The 22,196-nt window shown below is 33.9% G+C and overlaps 1 protein-coding gene across 1 annotated transcript in view; it reads right to left on the reverse strand.

Annotated features, from left to right (window-relative positions):
• Window positions 1-301: 301 nt before the first annotated feature.
• Window positions 302-22,196, reverse strand: part of SHOC1 (shortage in chiasmata 1) — an 88,699-nt gene continuing 66,804 nt past the window's right edge. The window contains exons 18-27 of the mRNA XM_004269336.3: window positions 21,792-21,858; window positions 19,971-20,149; window positions 18,214-18,331; window positions 16,911-17,022; window positions 15,516-15,637; window positions 11,294-11,387; window positions 7,219-7,350; window positions 4,610-4,759; window positions 2,993-3,956; window positions 302-402 (exon numbers count right to left, since the gene is read on the reverse strand). Of these exons, the coding sequence (XP_004269384.3) occupies window positions 302-402; window positions 2,993-3,956; window positions 4,610-4,759; window positions 7,219-7,350; window positions 11,294-11,387; window positions 15,516-15,637; window positions 16,911-17,022; window positions 18,214-18,331; window positions 19,971-20,149; window positions 21,792-21,858 (2,039 nt within the window). The remainder of the gene's footprint in view (window positions 403-2,992; window positions 3,957-4,609; window positions 4,760-7,218; window positions 7,351-11,293; window positions 11,388-15,515; window positions 15,638-16,910; window positions 17,023-18,213; window positions 18,332-19,970; window positions 20,150-21,791; window positions 21,859-22,196) is intronic.

Genomic DNA, 22,196 nt, shown 5'->3' on the forward strand with positions numbered 1-22,196 from the left:
CAAACAACCCTTTGATATACATCGGCAAGGTTTTCTATTTATCTTAAAAAGAAAAAAAGGCTTTTCATGTTTCGGTGAATCTGGGAGCTATTTGGATCTTATAACAATATTATGTTAATTAGAATACTTACAAAGATATAAACTATAAGGCAAGATATATATTATGAAAATTTAATGTAGAAACACCGAGAACATCGAAGAACAAGTGCATTTTCGTTGATTTATGAGCAAACCTAAATCATTTTATTACTAGTTTATCATAAAAAAGAATGAAATGTGGCATGAAGCACTATCGTTTCTTTCAAAAAAACCTCAGACGAGTTTGTCCATCACGTCTACCAGGGACTTTTTCATACACTAGACGTCGTTTTTTGAATGGTGGTAGTTGTGAGCACGTGAAATCTGTTAAAAGGAGAAAAAGGAAAACCATTTTATTGCTGATAATAATACATATAAGTATTTTTTTTCCAGCTGTTCAAGTGGATCCTGTCTCTTCATCATCTATTTACAAAGTGTTAAAATTTCCAAACTGAGATAAAATAATTATTAAAAATTACATTTTTTAGCATATATGTGCTTGTTCTTAAAGGCCCAATACTGATTAGTGTTAGATACATGTATTTGTATTTGTATGCTCATGCCTTGTACAAACAATTAAATCTCCCTGGATTTAAGACTCTTGCTTTTAAGTTTTCCTTCATTAAGCCTGTTTCTTAATGCATATCTGTAATGTTGTGAAATTTATCCTGAGCTCTGATATATGATAGGTAGTGATCATGTATAGACTCATCTTTTATGATTGTATTTTATATGACACATTAGCCTGAAATATTCTAGATTTGGATACTTATGGATATTGATTCATTAAATCAATAAAAAGGGAGGCTAAAATATTTAAAACAGTAGTAATTATTCCTGGCCATATAATCTCAATGGCAAGAGTTGGATGCCTTTATAAGCAAATTCGAAAGGGAATGCAGGGCTCCCCTGGTGGCGCAGTGGTTGAGAGTCCGCCTGCTGATGCAAGGGATGCGGGTTCGTGCCCTGGTGCAGGAAGATCTCACATGCCGCGGAGTGGCTGGGCCCGTGAGCCATGGCCGCTGAGCCTGCGCGTCTGGAGCCTGTGCTCCGCAACGGGAGGCCCGTGTACAGCAAAAAAAAAAAAAAAAAAAAGATTCTTGTTAACTGTTTGAATTAAGTTATAAAAATAATTGCAAAGTGGAAAAAAGCAATATTTTTAAACCAACATTATTTATATGATATATGATTTTAAAATATATTTATAACTAAATTAATGAATTAAAATATAGGTAGACATTGACTATTCCATCTATATCCCTAAAACCTTAAATAATAAAATTTATTAAAAAATAATTTCTGAGATTTTCTTATTGAAAAATTGGGTTATCTCATACACTGGGATGCCCTATGTTAAAAAAATATACAGTAATTCACATGCTTAATTTGTTCCAGGGTGGAAAAAAGATGAAATTTTCATCCAGTTCATTTATGAAGCCAGAATTACCTTCATGTCAGACTGTTACGGAGTACAAATAGAGCACAATAAATTAATTTCATTATGAATGTAGATATGAAAATCAAATAAATATTAGCAACCATATTTAATAGCATATGTTAAAAAATCATTCCTTAAAAGCCAATTAGGGGGATATGGTGATATATGTATACATACAGCTGATTCACTTTGTTGTACAGCAGAAACTTTAACACATTATAAAGCAATTATACTCCAATAAAGATATTTTTTAAAAAAGCCAATTAGGTTTATCACAGAAATGACAAAAATGATTATTAGTAAACCTGTAAACATTTACATTAACGTCAACAGAGAGAACATGTTTGATTTTCCCCAATAGGGACCAAAAAGAGTTTGAATAAAATTCAGCATCTATTCCTCACAAAAGTTCTTACAAAACTAGGGATAGAGTATTTTCCCTTAAAATCAGGAACAAAACAAATTATGACTATTAAATGGGACCAAATCCAAGTTTTGTGAGTCTGGGACTTATATAGTTTGAGTGTTCCTCTTTTAATAAAACAAAGAATATAAGATTTTCTGGGCCCCTTTTGGCCTCACAAAATGGCCTGGGCAAAAGAGGAGTTTTTTTTTTTTTTTTTTGCGTTACGCAGGCCTCTCACTGTTGTGGCCTCTCCCGCTGCGGAGCACAGCCTGCGGACGAGCAGGCTCAGTGGCCATGGCTCACGAGCCCAGCCGCTCTGCGGCATGTGGGATCTTCCCGGGCCAAGGCACGAACCCGTGTCCCCTGCATCGGCAGGCAGACTCTCAACCACTGCGCCACCAGGGAAGCCCAAAAGAGGAGTTTTGAAGCTTCCAGCTTCTCCTTTCTTTTTGTTTTTTCCCCATCATAGTAAGGCCACCTTTGTATGACCATCAGAACTTAATATTTTGTTCTAAATGCTTAGGCCAAGGCAATAAGAAATAACACAGAAATAAAAGGTATAATTACCAGAAGTGAGAAAATAAAATTGTTTTAAAAAATTGATATGACTAAATGTTCAGAAACATCAATTGTAAAATAGCCAATAGTAGTATCTATTTAATAGGATTGTCAAAATTAAATCCACATAAAGGAAATATAATAAGTTCTTAATAAATGTTAGCTCATTAAATATCCCCGCTTGACAAAGAGGCTACTTTCCTAATTCACTAATTTCTTTATTTAATCTTTGTTAATTTTAGTCTTCTGCTTGACTTAGATTTGTTCCATGTTTTTACTTGTAACTTCTTAAGTTAAATGCTTAGTTCATCTAAAGCTATGAGAATTTGACATATTTTCTTTGCCTTTATTTTCTTAAAAGTCTATAATTAGAATTTTGATTTTTTTTGATGCCAAAGTTATTGAAGATTCTTAAGTGTAGTAATTAAAACAAAAATTTTTTTAACTTGGAGATGAGTCTATCTTTAAAAATTACACTAGAGAGTAGTTTTATCAACTATGGACAGTATTACCTGTTAATGATTTCTTGTCTCCTGAGTTAGATGAAGATACAGAGTGCCTTTTCTGTCCTAAACATTTTCCAGCTCTTTGGTAGAAATAAAGACTGTTGAATTCTTTTTGACTTACATTAGAATCAGAAGCACAAAATAAATCCAAACTGGGGACGGATGGTAATTCTTTCCAGAAAGTCTTTTTAGTCTCAGCATTTGAACTTTCACATATGAGGCCTTCTAACTCATCCGATAGACATTTTTGCTGATTAGTGAATAAATTATCTTTCTGAGAGGACCATTTGTCACATGTATTCTGCTCTGCACCATATTGTAAGTTGAATGAGTGATTCTGTTGTTGCCATACATTTCTTTTAAAGTTCCAATGAAGAGGAGATTGAGAACTCTCTAGTGAAAAGACAGGGGCAGACAATTCTTTGTTTGTAGGTCCTTTTGCTTCATGTGTTTCCTTTTTCTGATAATTTATAAAGTTAGGGGTAACTCTCTTCTGAGTGTCAATTGGTGATATCATGGTTTCACAATTCATTGCTGTTAGACCCAAAGAAAAGACATCTGACTCTGAATCATTCTGGTTCAGAAAGGAACTACCAGACACATTCCTTGCTTCTATATTAGTCAGGAAAGAATTATTCTGCATTATGTTAGGGTTACAACTGGACACTTTCCAGTAGCTGGTCTGATTGTAAGAAGTCACAGGTGGTAAAATGCATGGCATTTCTTTTAGTTTCATAAGGGAAGAGTTATAATTTGAAGTGGCGTTTGTGTCTTCGTGCACTGTCTCTCCTAAGTCTGAATATTGGTAATATTCATTATGTTCTTGAATGACAGAATCTGAAGAGCCAGAAGCTGAAGTCTGAGAAGTAAAGGCACTAGTTTGATTCCTATTTTCCTGAGGTGATGAAATTTGAGGTGATTTGGTTACAGAAGGACTAATCTTGAATAAGGAAGTGATGTCACAAAAATGCTAAAAAAATTTTAAAAATTAATTAATATAATAAAAATACAACATAAACATCAGTCAAGTAAATATAAGTGATGACACTTATCTAAATGGAAATAAGAAAAATATAAATAAGTAGTCCATCCAAAGGTATTATATTGATCCATGTAGTGAGAACATAATTAGGCTCCATTAAAAGAAATACATTGTAATTTGCATCTATTTTCTAATCACTTAAAATAAAATTTTTAGTTACACAATTTACATGAATACCATTTCCTTCATAAAAATTAAAGAAACTTACTGATAAGGCTAAAGTTCTCTTTAGCTACTACTATAAAGAGGGGCTTCAGGATTATCTGGAAGAGATAATGTAAACACATATGAATAGAGTGTGTAATTGAATATCTGTGGGCAGTATAACACTTCAAAATGATTTGAAGTGTGATAAATGATCTGTACAGAATTATCTATATAAGATAGCTTTAAAATATATAATGTGACTGACGACCAATGAGAATTCTGTATGAAATTTAGTTTAAGTAAATCATTTCTTTGCTCTGTGAAGTCCAAAACAAACTTGGATAACTTCATTTTGAAAACCCTTATGGTAAAAATAGATACTCAAATGCAAAGGAAATAAATTCATAGAAGAATATGGATCTTAAATAGCTAACCTTTAACACTTTTTCTGGAACTTCAGGTAGGAGTTCCTGAAGTTGACAAAGAGTTGCTAATAGTATCCAGTTCAGTGAAGGTCCTTTATTTAACATGAGCTGAGCCACCAATGGATTAACACTTGGAAAATCAAGTAAGTACATTTCTTCCTAGAAAAAAGTGTAAGGAATAATCAGCCAGTGTTTTTTTCTTACTCTACTCACTCCAGCAGATTAAAATTTTTGTTGTTGCACCTACCACTCAATTTGAGATGCTTGGGGGAAAAAGTATGGCCAGGAGGAAGGAAACTTTTTTGTCAGTAAAGATTCATACACCCAGAATTGGGAAGGATCTTAAAGTTCATTCAGTCTAATCACTTATCCAAAGAGACTCATTACAGTCCATTTCCTTCAAATGACAATCGTTTTATCTAATGACAGCTCTTCTACCTTTCAGGGCAGGGTTCCCCAGCCCCCCGCCCGCACAGCAGGAGGTGGCAGAGGGCGGAGCAAAGCTTCATCTGCCGCTCCCCATCGCTCGCATTACCGCCTGAACCATCCTGCCCCACCCCAGTCCGTGGAAAAACCGTCTTCCACGAAACCAGCCCCTGGTGCCTAAAAGGTTGGGGACTGCTGTTTTAGGGTACTTAGTTATATAGCTCAAGATTTCTTTAGCTCTCCCTTTGTAGACCATATACTATCATGGTTTGGTTAAATGAACCATGTTTATGATATCTAACAGATGTTATAATTTCAGGAAAGGCTTATTGTGAAAAGTACAGGAAGAATTACTATCAACCAGACCTGACCCTGACAGTCTAAAAATACACATTTTCAGAGAGATCTCATAAATGTCTAGCAATGTAGCAGCCATCTTTATTGCCAAATTTCTTTCTTTTTTTTTTCCTGGGTTACACTGGCTTTTTGCACCCTCTTTTAGTTTATCAAACGACAGACATGTGAGTAGATTGGACGTGCCTTTGTAGGAAGGAAATTGCACATACATATATGTCATAATTAATTATACCCATATTGTTGATAGTGTTATGTTCTGTTAGGCATGTAAAAGTCCTGTGATTTAATGACTATTTTATTTATTTGTTTTATAATTTTATTTTTTCCGTAGGTAAAATTCAAAAGGCACTAAAAGGTATACAGTGAAAAGTCCCATTCCTACTCCATTACCTCAGTTCTCTCTAGAGATAATTAATTTCTTGGTATCCTTCCAGAGATATTTTATACATTTAAAAACAAATACATATAAATATTAATTTCCCCTTGTTTTACACAAATGGTAGTGTACTGCATGCTCTGCACTGCAACTTTCATGTTTCACTTAATATATTTTGAAGGTCATTCCACGTTAGTACATAACGATCTTCATCATTCTTTTCTCATGGCTTCAGGATTTGAATATATTGAAAATAAAGGTAACAGAAACACTAGGTTGGTATGAAAGCCTGGAAATATTTATGCTTAAACAAAAGGATTTTCTAAAAATTAACTATTTAATCTTATAAGTATTTCATAACTCTACTTTCAATTATATGAGTTACTGACAAATCACAGAATGATAGAATTTTGCTATTCTCATACCTACTATTCTTTTTTTTTTTTTTTTTTTTTTTTGCGGTATGCGGGCCTCTCACTGTTGTGGCATCTCCCGTTGCGGAGCACAGGCTCCGGACGTGCAGGCTCAGCGGCCATGGCTTACGGACCCAGCCGCTCCGCGGCATGTGGGATCTTCCCAGACCGGGGCACGAACCTGTGTCACCTGCATCGGCAGGCAGACTCTCAACCACTGCGCCACCAGGGAAGCCCATACCTACTATTCTTGAATGCTGAAATGTAGGAATTAGAAAAATTATTATATTTTTAAAAATATTAGACATTGAAGCCATTAGATCACCTTATAATAAGTTAGATTTGAAAGTTCATTATAAAAGATCCCATTAAAATAGTTCTATGAGGGACTTCCCTGGTAGTGCAGTGGTTAAGAATCTGCCTGCCCTCAAATCAACTTCAGGATTTTAACGTACCTGTTTACCTTTTAACAGGCCAAGAGCTAAGGACGGTTTTTACATTTTTAAATGGTTGGGGGGGGAAAAGACTATTTTGTGACATTTGAAAATTATATTGAAATCAGATTTCAGTGTGACCAAATAAAGGTTCTTGGAAGAATCCGCCTGCCAATGCAGGGGACAGGGGTTCGAGCCCTGGTCCGGGAAGATCCCACATGCCACGGAGCAACTAAGCCTGTGAGCCACAACTACTGAAGCCCGCCTGCCTAGAGTCCATGCTCTGCAACAAAGAGAAGCCACTGCAATGAGAAGCCTGTGTGCCACAACGAAGAGTGGCCCCCGCTTGCCACAACTAGAGAAAGCCCACATGCAGCAACGAAGACCCAACACAGCCAAAAGTAAATAAATTTATAAAAAAACAGTTCTTTGAGATTGAAAAATACTCATAATTCTGGAAAACTGTCTAAATAAATGCTGTGCATTATTGGCTATTGTTACGTATATTCATGCAAGCATGATAGAACAAGAAAATGCTACCAGAAAAAGAATTCAAGTACATGTATTTATATTTGCTTTGCAAATATCTAATTTATATATTAGGAAATAAACCTTAGATGGTGAGATTTCAAGCCAGGATTTATCCAACCATTCGTGAGGATCCCTCTTCGAGGTCATTAAATTGTGGTCAGCAATTTGTCGAATTAGCAGTGCAGTCTCTTCCACTCCTGGGGCAATTAGAAGCTAAAATATATTTTTTATGTTAGATTATAGGAAATACTAGGAAACAAAATATATCACTCAAAAATTGTTTGCAATTAGGAGAAAAAAACCCCCAGAAGATTCTAATCTTTGTACACTATTTTAGATATAATTTACTAATTTATCTATGTGAAATCCAGGATGTTTTATTTGTGAGGATAAACAATTTACTTTCCTTCTTTAAATATGATATCCTTGTAGTTTCTAATTTTTGGATCTAAATTGTTATTCTTCACTTCCATTTGGCATTTATTAATAAAGTCTTTTAAACGTATTTGGTGTTTTATTTCATCTGTATTAGAAAAAAAGCAATTTGGATGTCACTAGCAATAATTAATATTTTGCTTTTTCTAGGTTAAACTTAACAGTTCTCAAATAAAAATAAGAATTAAACAATAGTGCAAGATTTTTCAAAAACAAAGTTGAAAAATAAGGATATTTACAGATTAATTTGATGCTGTATTCAAAAAGAAGAATATGTTCTGATTTAGAGTATTCTTGGAATTGTTCATCCAATCTTGGCTTATTTGATGGTAAGATACCCCTGACAAAAATGTGTGATGTGTGTGTTAAACTTAACTCTAAAAAGAATTTCTTAATATGTCCTACTTCCTGTCTGTCTCTTGTGTTTTCCTCTATGCCCTTCCCTCTTCTGCAATGCCAGCCTTTTCCTTCCCCTTTCATTTCTATTTTTATCTTATTCTTCGTCTTTTGGCTTTGGTTGAAGGAAAGATAGTTCATGGGTTAGCAGTTTAATGTGGATAGAGAACACTGCCCTAAACAATCACATCTTAAAAATATGAATATTCTGTCCTGTAGTGGAAATTTAAGAAACAAAGACTGTACAAATCTCACAAAATAATTATGACATTTTTTTTCTTCCACAAGAATAACAAATATGAAACTGCTAGCATATACCTGGGGGTATATGCATGCTAAAGAAGGATTTTCTTTTTATATGAAATATATAGAGTACACAGAAATACACTGTTTGATTCCAAGTTTATTTTATTAAAAGTTTTGGACGTTTTGAGAAGATTTGAGACTTTTATTTAAATATAAATTTTATTTTAAAGAGCATAATTTTATAATGGTAATGAATATTACCTTAACTTAAGGGTAAGGATTCTGGAGCTCATGGCTAGACTTTGGGAGATTCAAGAACCCCTGCTAACATTGTTTTCAAAAATTTGCATATGTGTGTATCTAAGCATTTTTCTGCAAAGAGCATTCATAAGAAATTTATAGAATTTTTTTTATATTAAAGTAAAATATGGCATGACACTACTAGCTGTATTTTCTTTTAGTTTAAGAAAATGTACTTAAATTTCTTAATATTCCCTTTATGGCTAGGCTCTCCAGATGCTTGGAAATAAAAAAATAATCCAACCTGATGGATTTTTTTGGCCTAAGAGGCCAAAAGCCATATTACTAAATGTATTCTAAAATAATACGAGTCTAGGGAACCCCCTTTAATGTCATAAGGTCATCAAGTTAGGAGAATGGGAGACTTGAGTATTGGTGATACATTGATACAAGAATTAGAGCAAATTAATCATCTTGTTTCTCAAATTCCATGGAAAAGTGGACATACTTTTAAGATTATCATGTGAACTTGAAAAGCTTTTGGAGTAGTTAGATCCAGGTGGGAACAAACAATCCATTCCATTTCATTTGGAATGGATTGTGCCTGAGCAGTACCTCCTATTTCATCTCCAAATGCCTTCCTTGGAACATGTCCTCTGTGGATCATGTCACTGTACCTGAATAGGGTAACTTTCTGGTATCAGATACCCCATGTATAGATTTTTAAAATGATTTTCTAAAGCATATTTTGTATATGACTGCTTTCTATTAGCTGAAGAGAAAAGAGGCTGATTAAGTGGTAAAACCTCACTTGAATGAATAAATGAGACAAATTTATATTTATTTAGATAACTTTTCTAAGAATTTTACTTCTATGTTTAACATGCATCACAGGATCAAAATTATCTGGATTCTATTTCAAATAGATCATTTGTTGATTTTCTTAACAGGTTCTGCTTTCACTGAATTCTGTTTAGTAGATGTTTGTTGAATATTTTTACTGTGTACAAAACACTGTGCTAGATGTTATAGCTTTTACAAAAAGGGCCTAGTTCTCACCATCCAGGGTGGAGGATATATGAACAAACACCTCATATTATAATAAAGGTATAAAGCATTATTAGGAGGATGGGAGGAGAGATTCATCTTGAGAGAGTATAACTGGTGCAAATTTTTTAAAGGAGGTGGTATTTGAGCTGGGTAGAAAAAGTCAGAACTATGAAGACTGGCAGTAAGGGGATGGGGAATAGTATTTCTGGGGGAAGACAGGACAGAATCAGATGGCTGAGAGGTGGGGGCATATTCAGGAAAAGGTGAGTAGAATGATGTTAAAGGAAGGATTACTAGGGGTCAAATCATAGAGGAGTTTGAATCCACCTGAGGTTAACTCTATTTTGATGAAGTAGGAAGCTACAGAAGGTCTTTTGAGCACAAAAATTCAATTCAACAACAAATATTTATCAAGAAGCTACTACGTAGGCTCTGTGCTTGGTGCTAGGAAGACAAAAATGAAAAGCATGTTCCCTTTCTTTTATGCTTACAGTCTAGGGAGTGAAATATTCACAGCTGTATTTCAGAAATGTAATTGGTGTCAATATACATGATGCACGGGAGTGGGAAAAGAGTAGAAGTAAAGAGATTAATTAGAAAGTTACCTTAGAATGCCAAGTGAGAGGTGAAGGCCTGAATTTAGGGAAATAGCAATGGGAGTAGAAAAGAGAGGCATACTCTAGAGACACTGCAGAGTTAAAAGGAAGATTTAGCTACTGATTAGATTAGAATAGTGATGCCATAAAGTAGGTGTAAAAAACTAACAGAAACCTTAATTAAAATAGAGTTGGGAGACCAGCAGGAGGAGCTCTCATGCCCTACCATGATAGTACAATTCAATAGGAAGAAAGACTTCCTCTTCTTTCCTAGCAAGAGCTCAGCCAATAAGAGGCTGTCACAACTCAGCCAATGAAACTCTCAACTCCTCCAATGGACTCTTTGTTTACTATATAACCCTCCCAACTTCCTTTTCCCCTCTTTAAAAGATTTCACCTCACCTTATTGTGCCCAGACTTGCATATGGCTTGCCATGGTTGCAGGCCCTGAGTTGCAATTCTTTGTTGATCCCATATAAACCCATTTTTGCTGCAGAAATAACTGGCAGTCTATTTGTTTTAGGTCAACATCAAGTTTGGGGGAGGATGAGAAGTTGTGTTTTGGATATGCAGAATTTGAGGTACCTGTGGGATATTCATGTGGGGATTTCCAGAAGAATTCTAGAATATAGGTGCAGACCTTAAGAAAAGTTAGAAAAATTTTAAGGATTTTCTTAAAAATGAAAGCTAAATTTGTGGGAATGTCTGAGTTTATTAAGGAAAGAATATAAAGTGATAATAGTAGAGGACTGAGCCCTGAATTTTGGGGAAATACATAAACTTCAGAGTGGGACATTGAAAAAAAGCCAAGAAAGGAGACTGATTAGAGATCACCAAGATATTGCTCTATTCATATGTCATAAGATTTCCATTTTACAGCAGATAAAAACAGTATGTCTCTCATAAGTGAACATTTTTGATCAAGGGATATTTATTTTTATTCATATCCTGACCTGTTTCAAAAAATCTAAGTAGTAATGAAGAGATAAAATATGAATTTAAATTCATTAAAGGCTTTTAGAGCAGAAATTTAAGTGGAAAGAATATTTGTTAATTTGAAACTGTTCTTTATATGGCTTTTAAGTGTTTTTTAGTTTAACCATTTAATGTTTCTTCTCACTGGGCAGTTGAGTTTCAGATTTCATAAATTTTGGCTTATGAAAAATACAAACAAACATATAGAAAAAGAATACCTTTACATCCAGTTCTTCTGATTTTAGCCCAGATGAAACCAAAGCTGCATAAATCAAAGCTAGGTGATGAAGTGTCTTTTCTGTAAGATAGTACCTAAAAAAAATTATATTATTATATTCTACTCATTTGATGTCTGACTATACTTATTAAAATTCATTTTATTTTTCACGTTTTATAAAGTTTTTAGAATAACCTGGCTAAAACAATGCTTGTGTGGCAGACTCATTTTTTTTGTCCACTCAGCACTCTTTTGTAAGAACAGTTCCACCGCCATTCTTCAATAGTACCGTTAAATCTAGGAGATGCTGAGTGTGTGTGTGTGTGTGTCTGTGTGTGTGTGTGTAGAAAAGTTTAATTCATCCCCTTACTAGCCCCAGAGATGGCTATGTAACTGAAGCCTAGCCAACTACCTGGCCAAGGTATCAGGTTCAGATATGAACATATAACCAGAGCCAGGATAACTAGAATCCTCCCTGGGTCTTTTCCCTGAACTGTTAGAAAAAACACTCTTTTAAATGATCATTATATGACATGATAGAGGTGTTAACTAACACTAAGGTGGTAATTATATTACAATATATAAATGTATCAAATCAACAGAGTGTACTCCTCGAACTTACACAATCTTATAACTCAGTTATATCTCAGTAATTTTAAAAAACACTGCTATTTCCCTGTCTATAGTTATTAAGCACATCAGATGTGACTCGAGCTGTGGGTGGATATTCCTACTATCTTTATCCACTTTAAGTACTCCAAGCAACGAAAAAGAAATTTATTGGCTTATATTACTAAGGGGTCCAGGAGAAGACATTTTTGGACCCAGGGACTCAAACAATGTCATTGAGACAATGGCTCTCTTAATCTCTTTGCTCTTCTTTCCTCTGTTGGCTTCTTTCTCAGGTAAGCTCTTTTCAAAAGAGTGGCTGATAAGAGAGACACACTGTGCTTAAACTGTTTGTTCAAACGATATGGTTTCTATTGAACACCTGCTTTCTTTTTGGAATCTAGAGTTTTGATTCGTGACTAGCTCTTAATAAAAGCCCTGGGCACTGAGTGTCTGGCGAGTTTCCCTGGTAGACAACATTTTACAAACGTTATCACAACTCGTTGCTGGGGAAGTTAAGCATGTTCTGTGTGACTCTCCTAGTAGAGGACTCTTGGAAGCTTCCTCCTAGTTTCCTCTGGACTTTGATCCATGCCCTTTCTCCCTTTGCTGAATTTGCTTTGAGTACAAGAATATTTTCAGCGCTGTGAATACTCCTAACAAATCATCAACTTGGGGTTGTCTTGGGGACTCCTGACACATTTCCTCAAACAGGAACTAATGGCATGAACTACTAAAGTAATTAAAAAATTTTATTTTGTATTTTCAATTCTCCTCATTTGGTCAGTTGATTAAGATACTTTAAAAATGTTCCAATGATCTAAAAATATGAAACCAAGATACCTAGAAGTCTGAAAAGAATTATATTTTATAATAATATATTATTGTGAATAAATGATAATTCTATCCTGAACACAAAACAATCTCAGAGTGTTACATAATTAATTTTTTTCATGAACATCTGGATAAAAATAAGTGTAAATCTCCTATTATTATCTCTTGTACTTCAATTGCACCTCTAGGTGGATACCAATCTAAAAACAACTTTAAAAAATTTCACATCAATTATTTATCCAGAATACTTCCAAGTTCTTGATAAAGCTTAAAATGCTTTACAGCCTTTATTAATCTTCAGAATGAAGATTTTAGACCTGAATAATTTTTAAAAGTATCTTTATTGGAGTATAATTGCTTTACAATGTTGTGTTAGTTTCTGTTGTACAACAAAGTGAATCAGCTTTAAGTATACATATATCCCCATATCCCCTCCCTCTTGAGCCTCCCTCCCACCCTCCCTATCCCATCCCTCTAGGTGGTCACAAAGCATCGAGCTGATCTCCCCGTGCTATGCAGCAGCTTCCCACTAGCCATCAATTTTACATTTGGTAGTGTATATACGTCAATGCTACTCTCTCACTTTGTCCCAGCTTTCCCATCCCCCTGTTAGAACTGAATAATTATTTTAATTTTTCAGTTCTGATAGAAAGGAAAAACTATGTTAAGTGACTACTAGAGGTTATTGTTAATAGACGAAGGAATAAGAACCAAGTTGTTTGTATACTTAGATTCTAACTTACACTTATCCTCACATGATAATAATTTTATACAAAGAGCTTGGTACAGTAAGATAAACAAAAATGGAGTCAAACAAGAAAGTCAATAAAGGAAAAAAATCACACAGATAATGTAATGTTAAATAAGATAAGATACCTGTACCTTATCTAATAACTAAAGAATATTTTTGAAACTTCTACTGTGATGTGTGTGGTATGTGTAATGTAGTATTGTAGAGATCAAAAAAGTGAATAAGTCTAGTGTGCAATTTAGTTGGAAAGATTCATTCATTCAATCAAACAGTATTTACCAAGCATCTGTCATATGAAAGCAATGTGGTCATTGATATAGGGCAAGTGCCCCAAAATGATAATACAAAACAAAATACGATAATATCAAAGATGAGGAAAAAACAGGGAGCTAAGGAGTTGGAAGGTTGGAAAGGTTACAACTAAATATCTGTTTATATGCAAGAGTGGGAGATACTGAAGAAAGGTTGAATAGAAAAAGTAGATAGGTCCTGAAAAATAGGCACAATTTCACCAGATGGAATAGCTGGAGGAAGGAAGGAATATCGTAGGAAGAAGAGAACTGTATGAGCAAAAGTAGAAGTAGGAAAGCAAGGAGGATGTTTGCAAGCCAATGAGCAGAACTTTTGATTGAAATGGAAAGCAGTGAAAAGTAAGCCTGAAAATATAGGTTAGGATTATATGCCGAAGACTTTGAATATTAGGGTGAGTAGTCTGTATATATTCAGTAAATAACGGGGAAGTCAGTAAAGGTGTTTCATCAGAGTGAAATAATAAGAGCCTGATTTTAGGAATATTAATTGAGTGTATGACAGATTATGAAGAGTAATGTTGAGAGTCATCTGGAGGTGTGAAAACCATTTGTTATAACAGTCCACATAAAATAATGAGAAACTGAACTAAGATGTTGGTAATATAAATGGAGCGAGGGGAGAGATGAAAGTCCAGTGGTTGAATCTATAGGATTTGTTTTCCAGTCTTGATGACTAAAAGAAAGGCAATGGTCATAAATAGCTAAAGGGCAGAAAAGAGGAGATACAGTTTTGGAGGGAATAGAGAATAAAATGAACTCATACTATGTTAACTTTGAGAGCCGGTGGAATATCAGAGTGTAAATATTATATAGAAAATTAGAGATATTAGGTCAGGAAATTCAAACAGAGACTGCAGCTGCAGATAGAAATATAATAATTATATGCAGAAAGATGATAACTGAAGCTAGCGGAGAGGATAAGATTTTTAATGGACAAAATAGAAGAAAAAAAGAGATTTCATATCTATCTGGAGACTGGGACAAGGAAGAAGAAGAGGAAAAGACAAGAAGTAGAGAGGTAGAAGATCAAAAACATTGAAGTGCCATGGAACTGAAGAGTTTCAAGGCGGAAAGCACTGACAATAGTCTTAAATACTTCAGAGCAGTGAAAGATAAAAATATTTTTGGATATGATCATAAGAAAGTCACAAATGATGAGTGACATCTGAGAGACAGAGATCAGAATAGAGATAGAGAGAAAAGCCAGATTGCAAAGAATAAAAGGAGAAAGTGAAAGCAGTATGTTCATAAAATTTAGAATGAGGGAAAGGAGAGACATATAATGATAATTTGAGCCAGTGTCTTGGCGTGGATTTGGGGGCAATTTTTCAGTTAAGCACATCAATGAAAGAAAGTATAGTAAGATGCTAGTTAGTTGGTATATCTAATAAAATTTTAGAGAGAAGTGATTTAAGAATGACATTTTTTAACAGACGAGTCCAGAATTAAAAATTAATAAAATATGAAACACTCACAGCAGCAATTCTTAGTGAGGTAGAGGTGGGGAGCATGATTTGCACTGACTGTCCAGGGGAAAGATATCATCTCCAAAATTCCGATTTGTTTTCCTATGGGCATGCCTTCACCTTGAGAATCCCTTACTTAAAGCAAACTAGATGAGCAAAAAGAAAATTTACATACCTACTTTTATTCGAAGAAGAAGATGGGATAACTTAAAAGATATATATGTGACTTTGGATGGAGACGTGTTTACTTACTCTGAGTTTAATGGTTTTTTGGCATATAAAATTATCCAACAATAGCTGTACTGGAATGATAATGCCATCAGTCTCATAATGATATTGTCTGATGCCTTCTCACAGTTTAATTCTTCTAGGTCCTACCAGAAAATAAATAAAATAAAAAGATTCACTAGGTTGACCAGTTGTTACGAAATTATTGTTGCCATATTTCTAGAATCTATGATATATAAATTATAACTTGAGAAGAAGCATGGGTATGGGTTCCCATTTTATGGAAAAATTAAAGTCACACTGGAAGTAGTAGGGGAAAAGCTATAGTAGTTGTAAAACGGTTAATGATAGACTCAGCAAGGGGGGTTCATGAATCTCCCAAAGTCCTAGACATGAAGCAAGCAGTCTACAGAGTGCTCCTATCTGGGCAGTTCTTTGTAGACAGGGATCTGGCTACTCTTAAGGACAAAAACCCATGGGATAATCTGCACTTAATGCTTACTTAAGGAAGATGAAAAATCAGCAGTTAATGAACTTATAGGAATGTCTTTCTAATGATCTAGAATCTCTTTTTTCCTTTAACAATATTAATTTTTGATAGAGTGAATAATTCAAGAAGTATTTTATTCTAACAGTAAGTTATGTAAGCATGGATTAAAACAGTTTTCCCAAACAGGATTTCCCTCCCACAAATAACTGTTATTTAATAACCTTAAATATGCAAGATACAATATTCCATAAGAATCTTTCTAACAGAGCTTTTTTGTTTCCATCATATAATTCTTATAGTATTAACATTTGCTTATTAAATCAGACTTCTACCTTACCATAATACGTGCCATTAATTTATACTCCATACCATCAAACTGCTTTCTGCTCTCCACTCCCACACTATTAAATTAATTTCTTTGTAATTTGTACTCCAATCAAGCAAACATATCAGGGAGATTCATACATCTTAAATTCTAAAATATATGGATTTTTGAAGAGATTTTCTCTCTCTTTTTAAAAACTGACTAATTTATAGGCAATCCCCACTTACTTTAGAGGAAATCCCGTATTACCAATTACAGATTAATATGTTACCTCCTTTTAAGAAACACAGTGGCTAGAATTTGATTTTTAAAGTTTTCAACACTATAATTATTCTATAAATGTATTTAAAAAAAGGTCAATACATAATGTTAAAGATACTATATTTGCTCTATCTTCTTAAAGTACGTTAAAAATTACAAGGCATTGAAAAAGCTTGGTAATAGCCATTTTCCACGGTGATGATTTTAGCACTTATGGCCCATTTGCAAAGTTTTGGAAGAAATCATGAGTAGATTATAGTTAAGCTCTCTAAAGCTAATAGATTACATGGTTACACATGTATTTTAATATATTTGATTTATATTTTTTATTGTATAGTTTTACCTGCAAAATTATGGTGGTGTCCTCATCAATTGTCACCACTACATAATGCTCTGTACCTCCAAAAAGTTTCAATGACTCACTGCAGCATCTCTCCACCAATGTGATATTATACCTGTAAAATATAATATTTTGGGGTGACAGATGGCTAAGAAAAATTCTTTAAGAAAAACTGTATTGTCCTCCTGCATATTAAATTATTTGAACTACTGTTCAAGTTTCATACCTCAATTTATTCTACTTAAGAAATTTGAGGAATGAAATTATGAATTATTCCATTTATGACAAATTAGCTGAGATATGTGTTGCTTTAGATATTTTGCTAAATATTACTGTACATGATACTATTATAAATGTCTTTCTTTTGTTTGTTTGTTTTTTGGGGTTTTTTCTTTTGCCCACACCCACGTGCCTTGTGGGATTTTAGTTCCCCCACCAGGGACTGAACCTGGGCCCCCGGCAGTGAGAGTGTGGAGTCCTAACCACTGGACTGACAGGGAATTCCCCTATTATAAATGTCTTGACCAATTTATTCTGGTTCTGTAAGTAATAATTCATGAAATTAAAACATTGTGTTATGAGACTAAAACATTCTGCATTTATCAGAATTTTCTTTTTTCTCCTGAAAAGTTGCCTAGATTTAAACTATCTTTTATAAGCTCAAGTTTTCTGTGAATGCCCCACAGCCTTAAGATATAAAAACAAAAGTATGGAAAATAGATCTGCATTTTAATGAAGGTCACAGCATAATTATCCTTCCTTGATATATAGCCCAATGTCTAACCTTCCTGTGACAACTTGTACGCTATGATAGTGTTTTAGATCATTTAAAAATGCTCCGTGTTGGTATGATGTTAGAACTAAAGGTCTAAAAACTTGAGAATTCATTTAGAACTTCATAATCTTGCTTCCTAGTCAGTATTTAAAGTCCTCTAAATAAGAATACTCATTCTCAATAATATCAATGACCCAAAGACATGACCATGTAATTCACAGAAAACCCCCCCACGTAAAATCCTCATATTTGCTGGTAACAAAAGAAATGCAATTAAAAATGAATTGAAATAATAATTAACTATTTTTTCTCCACAAAATTGATATATAACCAAAAAAAGACAATATTCAATAATTATGATGGTGTACTATAGGGAGAGAAGTATAAGTTGACATAAACTCTATGGAAAACTATTCCTATGTGATATAATTCCAGGCTTGAATCAGAAAGAAATAGTGCCACATATATAGCATAATATTTAGCCAATTAGGGTATATACATCTTTCCTAAGTTATGAAGTCAATAACTTACTTGGTTTCTAACAACTGAAGTATTTCTGGAGTATTAAGAAGTCCTTCAGATGCAAAAAACACATATGGAATCTGAATTTCCAAAAGAAAACCACCAAAACTATCCAGCAAGGTGCTTCCTAAATATGAAAAAATTTATAAATATTTCTTTTTTCTCATCCCTCGGTTCTTTCTCTTTTTACTAAACATGAGAATAACAGGTGTATGCTCAAGGAGTGGTATAAAAATAAAACATATGCATTGTAAAAATATGAATTCAGAATAAAGAAAGGTCTGAAGAATAAAATAAAAATCATGTTATTCTACTCCTAGAAATAATAGTTAATAGAATTTATTAAAACTACTATATACTAAAAACAGAGTTTAACACATACTTCCACACTTTTTTCTATATGTTTGCTTGTCTATACTTACACATGTACATTCACTTGAAAAAATAAGGAAAAGAAAAAACAGGATCATACTCTACCTGAATGTTAATATCTGCTTTATTCAATTAGTACATATTGGACATTTCCTGTATAAATATATATACTGATTTACATCAAAATTTAAAATTATGCACAATAATCCATAGGGAATGCTACAGATCAATAGGAAAAAGATCATATACCTCAACAAATAAGTGGACAAAGGACATAAACTGGCCATTTATAAAAGAATGGCTATACAAGATCAATTCACTTATGAAATGGTATGGATAATCAAAGAAATGCAATAACACAACTATAAAATATTATTTGCCTCTAATCCTTTCAAAAATTTAAAAGATTAATAATACCTACTTGTAGTAAAAATATGAGGGAAAGGATTCTCTCACACTTTCCACGTAAATATAAATTGGGATAGAATTTCTGGAAAGCTATTGGCAATATATAAATGTGTGTATACCTTTGAACCAGCAATTCATTTTACCCTGGAATTTTTACTTCTTACAACAAGTACATAAAGATATATAAGATATATAAACTACTATAAATCTTGTGGTATAATAGTAGAAAACTGAAGCATTATAAATGACCCAAATAAGGAATTGGTTGAAAAAATTCAGTTTAAAGATGAATGTTTACCTTTTATCCTTTCTTGAACCCATGTTTTAATTATTTAATGAAGTTAATGCTTAAATTTCTGTATCAAAGATTCCAAAGTAATAATTATGGTTGTATTTTTAGAATTGAGTTGGAATGTCTCAGAATTCAAACTTCCTACTCATACTTGAGGTGGATGGAAAGTGACTTATGGCAAGTTTTGAATGAGAGATGCACTGGGACTAAAAATATACAGGATTTTTAATTTAATGGATCTGAGAATTCACAACCTTAGTCATGTGAAGCGTTACTGAGAAATACAAAGAAACCAAATGCTATGCAAAGTGGTTTAGACTCTTTGCCAAGCATTTGTGCATAATTCTCTGTGTTAGTCAACATACTATGACATATTTTTCCCTAAAATTCAATAAAAATATTGTTGCATAAAAGTCAGTTAGGATTAGATATAATTATAATTTAATAGTGCTATTATAAGTAAAATTTAGAAGCTAAACAGATGAAGACAAATAGAATCAGTAAAGGCTATTTTACAAAAGAGGCAAGAGATAGTTAAAGGTCTTGCTCAAGGTCACACAGTTGGTGGTGAGGTTAGAGCTTGAACTCAAGTCTTCTAATGCTATAGTTTATTCTCTTTCCATAGATCAGAAATAGAAAGCAGCAAATTTTCATGCTAATGGAACAAAAAAGGAATTTTGGTTTATATCCTTACTCTTTAAAACTGTGTCTGGAAGAATCACTTTAAAGGCCAAGTAAGGAATATTCAATTTTTCACAATGTTCAGCCCAACAAGAGTTTTCTACAAAATTGTATTCCACCACAAAAGAGAAATTACTCCAGGGGAAATCTGCTCCAATATATTGATTGTGTACAACTGCACAGAAACTTGTACTGAAGACAAAAGAAAGCCAAGAAAATAGAATTAGTCTTGTGTCATTATACACTTGGAATGCTAAAAGATGACTGTTTCTGCTATTTTATTCTTCTCTAATCTATGCCTACTTATCTTGGAAGGACACTGGCGTATTTTCTGTTGACTTGTTTTCCAATTGTGCTAATCTTTTTATCTTTCTTTTTGATGGTCATACTTAAAAAAAAAAACAACAACCAGGATATAAAAAAACTGTGGACTATTTCACATCCTCATATGCAAGGGACCCTATTTTATTACCTGAGTCTTATCAGTAATACACAAATCACCATGAGAAATCAACCTCATTTTCTTATAAATGTGAGATTTTAATCTTTGAGAATCTATATAGTAGAATATTACCTGATTACTTTGTTTTTTATTTATTTATTTTTATTTATTTATTTTTGGCTGTATTGGGTCTTCATCGCTGCATGTGGGCTTTCTCCAGTTGTGGCGGAGGCTACTCTTCGTTGCAGTGCGTGGGCTTCTCATTGCGGTGGCTCCTCTTGTTGCGGTGCATGGGCTCTAGGTGCACAGGCTTCAGTAGGTGTGGCACCCGGGCTCTAGAGCGCAGACTCAGTAGTTGTGGGGCACAGGCTTAGTTGCTCCGCGGCATGTGGGATCTTCCCAGACCAGGGCTTGAACCCTTGCCCCCTGCATTGACAGGCGGATTCTTAACCACTGTGCCACCAGGGAAGTCCCTTCCTGATGACTTTGAAATGGCTTTTTTTTCCTCAATGGGCTTCATAAGTGATTTAACAACAAAAAGGTGGGTACTTAAATATCGTAAGTTTATCTTTCCCATCTTCGAATTTCATATAAGATAGAATTTACTATAATTAAAATTCTCTACTGCTGCTTTCTATCTAGAAATAATTTCTACATAAAATAAGGCAAAATGAAAACATTTTTAGACAAGCCAACACTAACTTTATTATTAGCAGGCTCTCACTGAAAGAATTTCTAAGTGATGTACTACAAGAAGAAGGAAACTCAAAAGGAATGAAGAAAATATAAGAGGCAATGCTGAGCAAAAACACTGGTTAGAAAGAAACAAGTGTAAGTCTAAATAGGTACTACTTGTACTGACAATAACAATGATAATTTGGAGATATTAAAGAAAGAATGAACTAAAATTCTGGACGACAGTAATACATAATACACAAGGCAATAAACTTAGTTAAAGCATTTTTCAGGAAGAGAGTGGAGACACTGATTAATTTCAGGTTTTATTAAACCTTTTTTGGGACTTCCATGGTGGTCCAGTGGTTAAGAATCTGCCTTCCAATGCAGGGGATGTCGGTTCAATCCCTGATTGGGGAACTAGGATCCCACATGCTGCAGGGCAATTAAGGCTGTGCGCCGCAACTACTGAGCTTGTGCGCTCTGGTGCTCACATACTGCAACTAGAGAAGTCCACGCGCCTCAACGAAAAGACCCGCATGTCACAACGAAGATCCCATTGCTGCAACTAAGACCTGATGCAGCCAAACAAGTAAATAAATAAATTTTTAAAAATTGGCTAAAAAAAACTTTAAAAAGTTAAGTTCTAGGAGAAACTGCACTTTTCCCGTGGAACTGGTATGTCTCCTCCCCACAGATGAACAAATATGTTTTTACCCATTTAAAACACCTTTGGATTCCAGAAAATCTTTTTTGTTCGAACGTAAGACAGTCAGTGTCAAACCTGTTGGAAAAAAGAGTAATACAAAAAGTTTTTTTCAATATTTTGTTCATATATATTTTTAGGTGTGTCATATATTTCACTACCATAGAAATGAATTAAAGATCTGTGAACAAGGATTATTTTTCTAAGTCTAGGGAATCAGAAAGTTTGAGCCATGGGCACTGTTTCTGGTGTGTATGTATGTTGTGTGTATATAAGCCTGGAAATTCTGAATTTATTATGTAAAATAATAAAATAGATCAAAAACTTAATGTTAAAATAACTAAATACTCACCAATTCTGTGCAGTTCATTTTATTTTGCTAAAAATTACGGTAGATTTTACCTTTTTTCTAGCCA

The sequence above is a fragment of the Orcinus orca genome, chromosome 6, assembly GCF_937001465.1.
Source record: "Orcinus orca chromosome 6, mOrcOrc1.1, whole genome shotgun sequence".
NCBI lineage: Eukaryota > Metazoa > Chordata > Mammalia > Artiodactyla > Delphinidae > Orcinus > Orcinus orca.